The 11,511-nt window shown below is 33.0% G+C and overlaps 2 protein-coding genes across 4 annotated transcripts in view; one reads left to right on the top strand and one right to left on the bottom strand.

The window, feature by feature from the left end:
• Nucleotides 1–3,451: 3,451 nt before the first annotated feature.
• LOC106138748 (large ribosomal subunit protein eL28) lies at nt 3,452–3,993 on the bottom strand. Its single transcript, XM_013340017.2, has one exon. It carries the CDS (start codon nt 3,908–3,910, stop codon nt 3,491–3,493), a length of 420 nt encoding a protein of 139 aa, XP_013195471.1. The 5' UTR covers nt 3,911–3,993; the 3' UTR covers nt 3,452–3,490.
• A 1,370-nt stretch (nt 3,994–5,363) lies between these two features.
• LOC106138753 (uncharacterized) overlaps nt 5,364–11,511 on the top strand; it is a 28,929-nt gene continuing 22,781 nt past the window's right edge. The window contains exons 1-2 of one of the 3 annotated variants that reach the window (XM_013340021.2): nt 5,364–5,681; nt 7,261–7,403. In XM_013340021.2, the coding sequence (XP_013195475.1) occupies nt 5,590–5,681; nt 7,261–7,403 (235 nt within the window). In that variant the 5' untranslated portion in view covers nt 5,364–5,589. The remainder of the gene's footprint in view (nt 5,682–7,260; nt 7,404–11,511) is intronic. The other 2 variants (XM_013340022.2, XM_013340023.2) reach the window with 2 other exon arrangements.

Genomic DNA, 11,511 nt, shown 5'->3' with positions numbered 1-11,511 from the left:
TGGCTACGACGACATAACGTGCCTTTTGATGAAAAACTTAGAAAGGATGACTTATATAAATTAATTAAAAGTAATTTCACAGAAGATATTTACAAAATTGACGAGGTATTGAAAAGAAACGGACACGAAGTATTGCGTTTGCCTCCATATCACCCAGACCTGAACCCAATTGAGTTGGTCTGGGGTGATATCAAAGGACAATTAGCACAAAAAAGTATCGACTCTAATTTGGACCAGAAAAAAGAAATATTAGAGAGATTATTTGCTGAATATCCCAAAGAGAAATGGGAGAATTGTGTTAAACACGTGATTAAAATCGAAGACGAATATTGCAAACATGATGGAGTCCTAGATGAAGTTGTTGATTTTATTATTAATGTGCAAGACGATTCTGATGATTCTGATGATGGCTGTTGTGAAAGTGAAGAATCAAGTTCCAGTGATAGTGATATTATGGACATAAGTGATTGATTTATAATTTTGATAAATTTTGCATAAATAAATATTACATACATAACTTTATTACCTTTTTTTTACCTACATATCATACCTATATATCATAAAATCACATTTTTATCGAATTGTTTTGTATGAAAAATAAAAATTTGAAAATAACAATAATCGAAAAATGCTTATGCTATTTAATTCATGTACGTGGTCTCGTTGATACCATGGAGTTATGGGATAACAAAAGGAACACGTTGTATAGTTTACAGTTGTTTCATTCAAATTTTGTATAGCCATTATTATTTTTTTAATAAAAATCTTCACCTGTTTGCCGCTAACCACTATGACGTCACATATCTCAAGAAATGTCCAGTAACATTTCGCCCCTTGTATTACACGCTACGCTCGACCGCCGCCCGCACCTCTTTCGTTCCCCTTCGTCGTCATACCCCCGCGCCCCTGTACTCCGCGGGCGAGGACTCATTTAGGCGGTTCTACTATAAATGGAAATTTAAAAGAATTTGTAAAATATATAAATTGAATGTTTCACTGTTCTTTTGTATGTGGCATCGGATTGATATAAAAATGTTTTTCTATTCAGCCCATTACCCCTACCTATAAAAAATGTTGAGTGATGTTTTGAAAATTTGTGCCGTACTAACTTTATAGTGCTGCCATCTACTGTCCCAAATTTTTAAAAACCCTTTTTGATTCCTGAGAGAATCGGTAGTAACTAAAATGATGTTACTAAAACTAAAATATACAGGTTTTATCAAACTGGATGCCATATATACCTATTAGTACAGTGTAACAATAAAATGTACGCATCAATAAAATAATATGAGCTTTGTTGTAAATATTTGTGGAGTATATATTTTGTCCCAAGTTATTCAATGTTAGATTGGATTAGTGTAGTAAATTTTTTACACCTGATTGTAATTTATGAATTTCTTATCGATCTGTTAATCACTTGTGAAATTCTTTAATGTATTTTTTCATTTTGGTAAAAAAATAACTATGGTAATTATGAAGTTTTGTACATTGTGCCTTTGTAAGATAGGTTTAACATGTTTGTGCCTTTTATTTTCTTGTCTAACATTGATGTATTACAAAATACTAATAAGAGAACTTTCTTGTTATTTATGTGAAATGTCATCTGTGGAATTACCTCCGGTTGCTTATATCAACTACCTGTACCTGATAACTGATTAGTTGATATAAGCAACCAGAGGTTTCGGAGGAGATATTTTTTTTCCCAAAGGTGGCAACCCACAGCTCTACTTCCACTGGTAAATGAATTGGTTTATTGAAAATAATCTTAAGTTTTTCAAAAAGTTGTTTTTCCCATTTCGTTAAACATAGCCTTTCAGTATTTTCGAAACTGTTGGATCTATTTATCCCGTGAGGGATGAAGAAGTGATATTTTTATTTATATGTGCATTTTCCCATCCAATTATTTGTAATACATCGATGCAAATATATTTCGTACCTGAGGCTTTTGGTAGGCACAAATAAACCCTCATTGGATAATTGCTTTTACACCCTAATAAAATAATATTAGTATAGTTAGATACAAACACTATATGTACGTAGATCTGTAGAAATATAGTTAGATGTTGAGACATAAAATGGCAAATAATCCTATAGTTATAATGACACAGTTCACAATTTTTTATATAAGAAAATAATATATTTCCTGCCAATATAAAAGTGCACAACGTAAAAATATTGATCTAATTGTGAAATGTTTGTATAGACCTTATTAATAGTACTAAACATAACTCATTATGCTAGTACTGTTAATTATTCTGTGGTTATAATGGTAAAAATTATGTAAACTATTTATAAATATTTTGTGTGAAATCAAATATCATCGAAAAAAAGAATATTTCATGATCTGCTTGAATTCATAAGGATTATTTTGCTTGAAAAAATATAAGTATTTATAGAAATAAAATTTTGTGATATCTATTGTAAATAATTGTAACTGAATGTTTACACTTTGGTATAAGCACTTTGTCCACAATTGCCTGATGACTTACAAATATTGGACATGAAAAGATAGCAAGAAGTCCATAGCAAGGTATTACCTTTTATTTTTTTTGTGCATTCAAGTGAATTCAAACCAAATAAGAATATTTTTTTCCAATGACCATGTTATGTTATAATGGTTTCTACTACTTACAAATATTGGACATGAAAAGATAGCAAGAAGTCCATAGCAAGGTATTACCTTTTATTTTTTTTTGTGCATTCAAGTGAATTCAAACCAAATAAGAATATTTTTTTCCAATGACCATGTTATGTTATAATGGTTTCTACTAGTTATACAACCATTACCAGTTTTGGTCATATCATTTCATTGCTGATGCACACAGTCCTATAAAATTAAATTCAACTGCGATACACTTAATCATATTTTTTATGTCCATGTTAAATCATGTAGAAGGTTATTGTAGTCATCATTTATTTATGACCAGTGCAGTGTATATTTTGTTTATATTCTGGTCTTATGTGATGACCTAAATCGTGGTTTGTTTGATCTAATAAAATGTAAATGGATTTTGGTTTTTTTATTTCACACTTCACATGACTAGACATTTACTTCATTTGACATTTCTCATGTGAGGTGCATTCTATGAATTAGATGTGGGCTGGTAAATATAAAACTACACCGATTGAGTTAGCCTCCAAGTAAACTACTCGAGTTATAAAATACTAACTTAACAATACTATATTATAAAATGAATATGTACATAGATTATATGATGATTTTAATGATAAGGTCAATTGGATCAAGTTCATTTCTCATCAGGCCTTGGCTGGGATTCAAACGTGTGACCTAAGGTGTCACAGAAAAGCACACTACCACTGCGCCAGAGAAGCCCTGAATTAAACCAGTGCAGATCCCTACTATCTTGGTTCTTAAATTTTTCACAAATGAAGAAATATCACGACATGCAACGATTCGAATATCAAAACAAGATATGAATAAAAGAGGAACTGGTTTTTACATTTTTTATTGCAATCTTACATACAAAACTTATTCTGTCTTGGCCGCTGCTGCTTTAGGTTTTTTCGCCTTGATCGGCCTCTGGGATCTCAGGATGGCAGAAGCGCGGCGGAGTGTAGCCTTCGTCAAGTCTGTGCGGTAGTGATTGGCCTGAAGCAGCCGCTTTACTTTGAAAAGTGACCTCCTGGCGCCGGCTTTGAAGGAACGGCGTACAGAGTTCTTCACAGGCTTATTTGTGGCTTTGGCTTTCTTGTAAACCACTGTAAAACCTTTTTTGTCAGGGTTCTCGACCACGCTGATTGCTTTCTTGTGAATCAAGCCGTTGTATCTGTAGGAGTTGAGGTTAGTCACATTGTTGGGCTCCTTACTGAATGGCTTTTTGATGTTGCGCTTCTTCACCAAGAAGGCGTTGTTGTTACGAATTATCATCCAGTTAAGATGGGACGACATTTTTGCAGTTTTCTCAATAAAACTACAATCACAGAACGTGCTCACAACGTGTCCGTAGACAAAAAGATTTTGTAGGAATGTCAATCTTAAATCGATTAATCTAAAAATCGATATTTTACTTGAATCGATGCATGAACCCCTTGAATCAGACTGATTCAATTCAATTCAAAAACTAGCAACAAAATTCCTAAATTGGCTTCAATATTTTAGTTTATTTTATATTATGCTGTAGAACGGGCTGTACGCATTGATAATTTACACGCATAAAATAAATGTTTATGAATGCAGTCGAATGTCAGTAGGTATGGGTACATACTATTTTCATTATTTTGTAATCTTTTGAAAATAATTCAAATTTGCATTTTATAATGTAAGTATTATCGTCGTGTGTAGTCCTTTTATTTTATTCTAGTCCAGTTATTACATTTTGAATGGGAAATATTTATAAAAAGAAATATTATTATCTGATGCTGTTACAAAATATGTCCGTATATGACGCTCATATCAAACGTCATATCAATTATATTAATCGAGAATTGATTTTTATATGTTTGATTCAAATCGAATCAGAGCAGAGATCTTTTTTCTTCCAGTGAATCAACATGCCTAGAATTTTTTGACAAATTAACGTCAAAACCTATTCCCTGATTTTTTAAAGAAGGATTTTTTAAGGAAGGCTTAGATAAACACACCTCTACCAAATCAGGGACTTCGACTCGAATCGATGATCAAGTAAGGAGTACCTATAAGACCATACCTAAACCGACGAGAAAAGTTCCTTGTGAATCTGGCTGAAGCGAAAGAAGTATGCAAGGATTGCACCTTTGGATTAAGCTTACAGAAATAGAACACGTGATTTTAAACAGTTTGTTTGGTATATCGCTTTTCATATTTAAGGACATTGTAAAACATGAATTGTTAAAATAAAAAACTTATAAAATACGACAGATGTAAAATAAACTACTCGCTATTTTAAAAAACTCGTGCTAGTTTTCCGCCTTATCGGCTTGTTGTTTGAATTTATTTATAAGCAGCCGCCTGCGTGTGTTCCCGCCCTACATGTTTTTGTTTGATAATAATAATTAGATTAAATAATGTGTGTACACTGTACATATACAATAACACTGAGTATGATTAATATTCCTTAAATTTAAGGTAAAAATGTTCTTAATATTTCAGTTTCAATTAACGTTAAACAGGAACTACACATACACACAATAACAACATCAAATGTATCAAATAGGTGAAAATATTTCATATTTCTATTGTTTAGTATTATTATAACATGTAAAAAATATTATTTCAATTGTTACTTATCGTTTAATATTGTATACATAAAACGGTTTTTGAGAATTTATATAGGTACATAAAACGGTTTTTCAAAAATTTTATCAGGCGGTTTTGTCTCTGAAAATTACCGTTGTTGTCATCCTCTTTCAATCTGGAATCTAGTTTATGGTTCTTATCTGTCATGTTTGTTCTGTCAGGCTTGTCAAATTCCAAACTGAACTTCTCTGGGATAATTTTCGTATTGTGTTGTTTCTTATAAAATAAATAAATTTCTTCTCTTTGCATAGTTACAATAATTTGTGTAATTAATGTGGTGTGTATCCTAAAAATCGTTTGTTATTGTGATCTTGTGTATAGTGCCAAATTGATGTTTCGACTTTACTGGGATTATGAATCAGGGTGATCAAAATATAAACAAAGATATGATTGATTCTGACCTAATCGACGTGGAATCATTGGATTTTTCCGATAGTCAAACATGGTATGTACCCATAACTTATTCTTAGCTAGTGTAATTTCACTACTTTCTTAAATTTCGATTTGGGGTCAGAAGTCTTGTGGGTACTGGTTATGTCAGTTTTACGACTGCAACCTGTCCTCATTATGATATATGTTTACAATATCCTGAACTGTATAGTTAGTTTGACAATATAAAGCTTCACCCATGAAAACATTCATAAATTATTCACTTTACAAGTTAATGATAAAAAAACTGACTTATCAACTTCCTTCTTATAAATAATTTTGGGAGAATAAGGTGGTATGGATTTGTTAACCCTTTTTTTGAGCTCAAATATTTATAAAGCACTTTCTGCTGCATGTAACATTGTCTGCCTTAAAACAAAATATATGTGAGTAATAGTTGGCCGACAATCTTAATAAATAAACTGATCCACTGGAATTTCTCCCTCATTCCTCCCCTTAGAGGGGAGAAATAAAAACATCGGGCCCAGATTTTAAGTTGGATCAGCTAGTAATGAAAATCCATATCCTCTGAAGAAATAATAAAATTGTAACATGAATGTTTGTACTTGAAATATATTGTTAAAAAATTTATTAATATCTGTATGTTTGTACTCACATCATGCAATAATTATTGGTTCTTAGATCCATTATGCTTGGTTCATCTTAGAAACTGGTATAAAAAAATCTTATACTTTCATGTGAAAAAGTTTTTCAAAATTGAAATCATGTTGCTATGAAGGACTTCTTAAATTAAAGAGCTAACTCTTGTTGGTGGAATTAAGTGGAGCATTCTCTCTCTCTTGTCACTCTTAATTTTTTTATTTGTTTGTATGTAACATTCTGACATACTATGAAGGAAATTAAACATTAAATCACACTGCATTTTGTTATCAATCACATGGTATGATTAGGTGTTCTATTTATCTGTATTATTTGATATCTCATTAATATAATTAATTATGTAAAACCAAATTGGAATTCAAATAAATAGTATCTGCATAGAAAAGTATTGTCCTCTTCATACATACATATAGTCTTAATCCCTTGCGGGGGTAGACAGGCCAAAGGTGTAAATAAGACTGAAAGGCCACATTCTCCTCCTTGACTCTATATATATTAATTAAAGAGGTAGGTGTCTAGTTATGACCTTTTAACGTACATAAAATTTTGTCTATTTGAAGTAAAGGAGGATGTGACACAGGTTACGTCCATAGCATGTCTATACATACATACATATATGATACTAAGCAACTTGACATTGGCAGAATCACCGAAAGTCCGGTGGAAGTCATAATATAGAAAAGAAAGAAAAAAAGAACTTGTTTCCTATTGTTAAATTTGTTTTGTGTCATTAGCACTGTCAAATAAACATTTAATCTATCCTATCTAAAACTAGCACAGTTTTTATCATAATTGTTAAATCAGAAAAAAGTTATTTTCCTTAGTCAACTATTATGATCACCACAAAAAATAAATGTTGTTCTATTCCAAAAATGTGAACAAGGTTTCTACTACAGTTAAAAAATAATTGTTTAAGATATGAATTAGAAGATATATTTCTAGGTCTTCATTAAAGCTATACTCTTTGCTCACAGGTTGTACACAATCCCGGGTGACTCCGGCAACAAAGTGGACATTGTCGACTGGAACCTGTCCTGCGACTGGCCCCTCAGCGAGGACAATGACTACAAGACACTGGAGAAGGACTTGTTTGCCATACTTGACAATATACTTAAAAGTGAGTCATTTTTTTTAGCATGGTTCAAAATTGTTATCAAGAATTAATCCTGTTGTATACATACATGAAATATAATCATGTCTCAATCCATTATGGAGTAGACAGTGCCTATAGTTTTGAAGAGATTGAAAAGCCACATTCAGCAAGAGGTATGGCTTATAATGTAATTGAGGTTAAGACAGTGTTGGATTGTTAGCCCGTCGCCTAAAAGAAGAATTCCAAGTTTATTTGTCTTTCCCTTGATCAACTTTTACAAAATGAATTTCTTCACAACCAGACCAGCAAAAAATGCCTGGAACTACATGGTACAAATTTTTTATGCTTGTTCTAAATGCTTCTTTTTTCTTTGGGCAAGTACCATTCATTCCATACACACCTTCATATAATCACGTCGATATCCCTTGCGGGGTAGACAAATCCAACAGTCTCGAAAAGACCAATAGGCCATGTTCAGATATTTAGCTTAATGATAGAATTGAGATTCAAATAGTGACTTGTTGGATGAGCTATCCCATCGCCGAATAAAAGAATCCCAAGTTTATAAGCATATCCCTTAGTCGCATTTTACGACATCCATTGGAAAGGGATGGAGTGGTGCTTTTCTTTTTTCTATTAGTGCCAGAAACCACACGATACATTCACATTCATTCCATCATAGGTAATCAAAAATTCTATTCTCTGCCGTCCATTTCGCATGATTAATTTAATTGCCCCGCGGAGCCCTACTTGGGTCGGCGGTGAAAGTGCGCCGATCCGAGATTGTTCCGATTGTATGACAGATGACTTTTGCCAACACGGCACACAGCTTAGTTGTATCTGCTTACCAAAACTGTTCGTACGCATCACATTGAGAACCTCTTTTTGACGTTGGTTACAATTTTTTAATTGCCAATTGGTCGAATGGCGCGTGGCGGGACTATTTTTCGTTTACTTCCATATCCTAAAACCTAAAATTGGTGCTGTCCAAGGATCGTAAATATCAAGTGTAGGATTTCTACAGCTTTAGTTTTAACATCAGTAGTTTTCTTGAATTTCGCCGTGGAAAACTAAACGATTTGATTTGTACTTTTCTGATTGACATACGCTAAAAAGAAATTCTCCGAAAGAGTTATTCTGCGACATAGCTATCACGAAAAAGAGACGTTTTACGCCTCCTAGGGGACATTTTTTGTCTTGAGGCACTCCTTACAAATAACTATTTACATCTACAGAAAAAATGAACTCTTAAAAGTTCAACTAGTAAACAAAAGCCAATTAGTAGTCAGCCGATTGATTTTCGTCAGTCAGACAAAGGATTCTAATCGGTAGCCAATGACATTCGATACGCACCATAAGTCCTGAACAAAGATCCGATTTCCTGCGTATGTGTGGGTACATATTGGGTAATTGGACTATCAAAAATGGTCCTATTCTTTATTCTATTGGTGCCGGGAACCACACGGCACATAAGTACTACACACTCAATAATACATCGATCAATTAAACTGACCAGACGGAGAATCAACCGAAACGGGACATAACATACAATTTCCTATCGCGTTCGCAAACGGCGTAACGTAATTGGAAAATTGGCTCGATGACATTGCTCATATATCCGCATGGCAGATCATGTGTGGACGTGGATGCGATGTATGAAGTGGACATAGTGAATTGACCTTCGATTGCTTAAAGACTGTGACCATTGATGGATGATATATAAATGTTATCGACCTAATAAGGTTCTCCAAAAGGCAAATGGTCAGTTTACTTGTCTGAAGCAATACCAATGTTTTTACTTTAAAATGTGGTGTTATAATTTTGACCGTTATTTAGTATCAATTTTGAGTCACCAATAAGAATTATCTCGTAAGTTCATCATCTTGTTGTGAAAACATTTTCACCTTCAATCGGCATTTATTTCCTTGTCCAATTCGCAAAATATGTTTAGTCGGTCTTCATTCGTGCATATGCAATACTTATTATAAAGAATTTATGTCTTGCATTGTTTTTTATCTTTGATAATAGTTATCTTGTCAATTATGTGCCCAATGGCCTTCCTCTGATTTTCGTTTATATAATGACCCAACTACATTGTCGATAGACTTTGAGGTTCTGCTAAGAATGTATATTTACCGAGTTCAATATATTTTGTGTTTTTTTTACTATACTTTTTAATATAATACTGTATCATATACAAAATCCATCGCAAACATGTCTCAAGGTTTATCTGGAATAATAGCTTCGTTATTTGATGCATCACTATGAAACTGTTTCTATTCATAATCATTCCAGTTTCCACGATCTAAGAAAAAAAGACTCTTTATCAATTGCCTACGCATCGCAGGAAGTAATGAAGGAAGCCTGGTTACACAAGTTTTTCTCGTAATAGTTTGCATCGATTATAGCTAAACTTGTACAGGTGAAAAAGAGGTTTGATTGCTTTTCGATAAGTAGGCATATGCTAATTTATCAGATCTTAATCTTTACATTCCTGAAAGTTAATGTACGCAGTAGTTTCAAGCTGGAACCGTGCCGCAAATATGTTTAAACAGCTCACCATAATTTGATATGTGTCTTCTGTATCATGATGACCTTCAGTTATAATTAGATGTAATAACGATTACGTAATTTTATAATTTGCCACCAAAATTACTATTATTTCACCACATACATACATACATACATATGTTCACGTCTATATCCCTTGCGGGGTAGACAGAGCCAACAGTCTTGAAAGGACTGAATGGCCACGTTCAGCTATTTGGCTTAATGATAGAATTGAGATTCAAATAGTCACAGGTTGCTAGCCCATCGCCTAAAAAAGAATCCCAAGTTTGTAAGCCGATCCCTTAGTCGCCTTTTACGCCATCCATGGGAAAGAGATGGAGTGGTCCTATTCTTTTTTGTATTGGTGCCGGGAACCACACGGCTAAAACACCACACCTACATAAAACATCCCAATCGATATAAAGAAATCTAGCCACCTTGTACGGCGTATGATTTAACTGTATATACTAGCTTACATCCTTGTATTGTTAACCATATGCAACGACATATACACCCACAAGCTATTTAGTATTCGAAACGTAACCAGTTTCATTAATGGTGTACCAAGTTTCACTTTTTGCTGTACAAGCAGAAATGTGCAAGATGCCTTTTATTGACCAGTTGATAAAAAGTTTTGTGCAGCACCTTTTGTGTGTGCCACTAAGTTAGTAGGTGAGTTAAGTTGTATGTCATCCATGTAAATAGCAGGTGGATATATTTGGCTCTTTCCTGTTTTCATTTACACTTCTTCTTGAGGGCTATTATCGACATAACCGATGGTAAAACTTGTCTGTGGGTTCAAACTTCGGTGGTAATTTCTAAATCTACGATCTTTAGCAAATGTACTTAGATTAATTTCGTGGTATGAGGAACATTTCCCTTTTAAATTTGCAGAATAGAAAATTTTATCTGTAAATTTTGTAACTTATACACAGCATTTTCTTAATTCGTTTTCGCAATTCAGTTTTGGACTCGCTCTGCGTTAGCATGCAAGCTTATTATTATACTTTCATTCTGCTCAATTTCATCACACTTATCTAATGTGATTATTGTATCCAATAAATGGTCACTTTCCAACTTGTTTTTCGATGCTTTTCATGTATTCCAGAGAATTATTAGCATCTTAAACGATCAATATTCTTTCAGTATTATAAAGTTTTTGTCAATTATTTATTAGATCCTTCTTAGCCTAAAGTCTAAAAAAATAATGTGATTATAATTAACATTGAAATTCTTTTAACTAAAACTTAAGTTAAATATTACGTTGGAATAAACGATTAAACTTTTTATTGTCTAATTTATTGTCCAATTTTTTTTAACTTTCGTAATCCACCCATTGTTGCTTGGCTCATTGAGATCTATTAGGGTGTGGGTGAGAGAAAGATCTATTATATACATAGTATTACTTGGTTCGTGATTACTACGTGATTACCTTACAATACAAATAGCCTAAGCACTCTGTTTTAAGCAAGAACCTACCTTTTGCTATCTGTTTTTAGAATGTTTGACATTGATTTGTTTTTGATAATTTTAATTTATTATTATAAGTAACTAATATAATCAATCTACTATTTTCATTTTT

The sequence above is a fragment of the Amyelois transitella genome, chromosome 21 (assembly GCF_032362555.1).
Source record: "Amyelois transitella isolate CPQ chromosome 21, ilAmyTran1.1, whole genome shotgun sequence".
Lineage (NCBI taxonomy): Eukaryota > Metazoa > Arthropoda > Insecta > Lepidoptera > Pyralidae > Amyelois > Amyelois transitella.
Note: the sequence above shows the minus strand (reverse complement) of the source record. Positions and strands in the feature narration are given on the sequence as shown.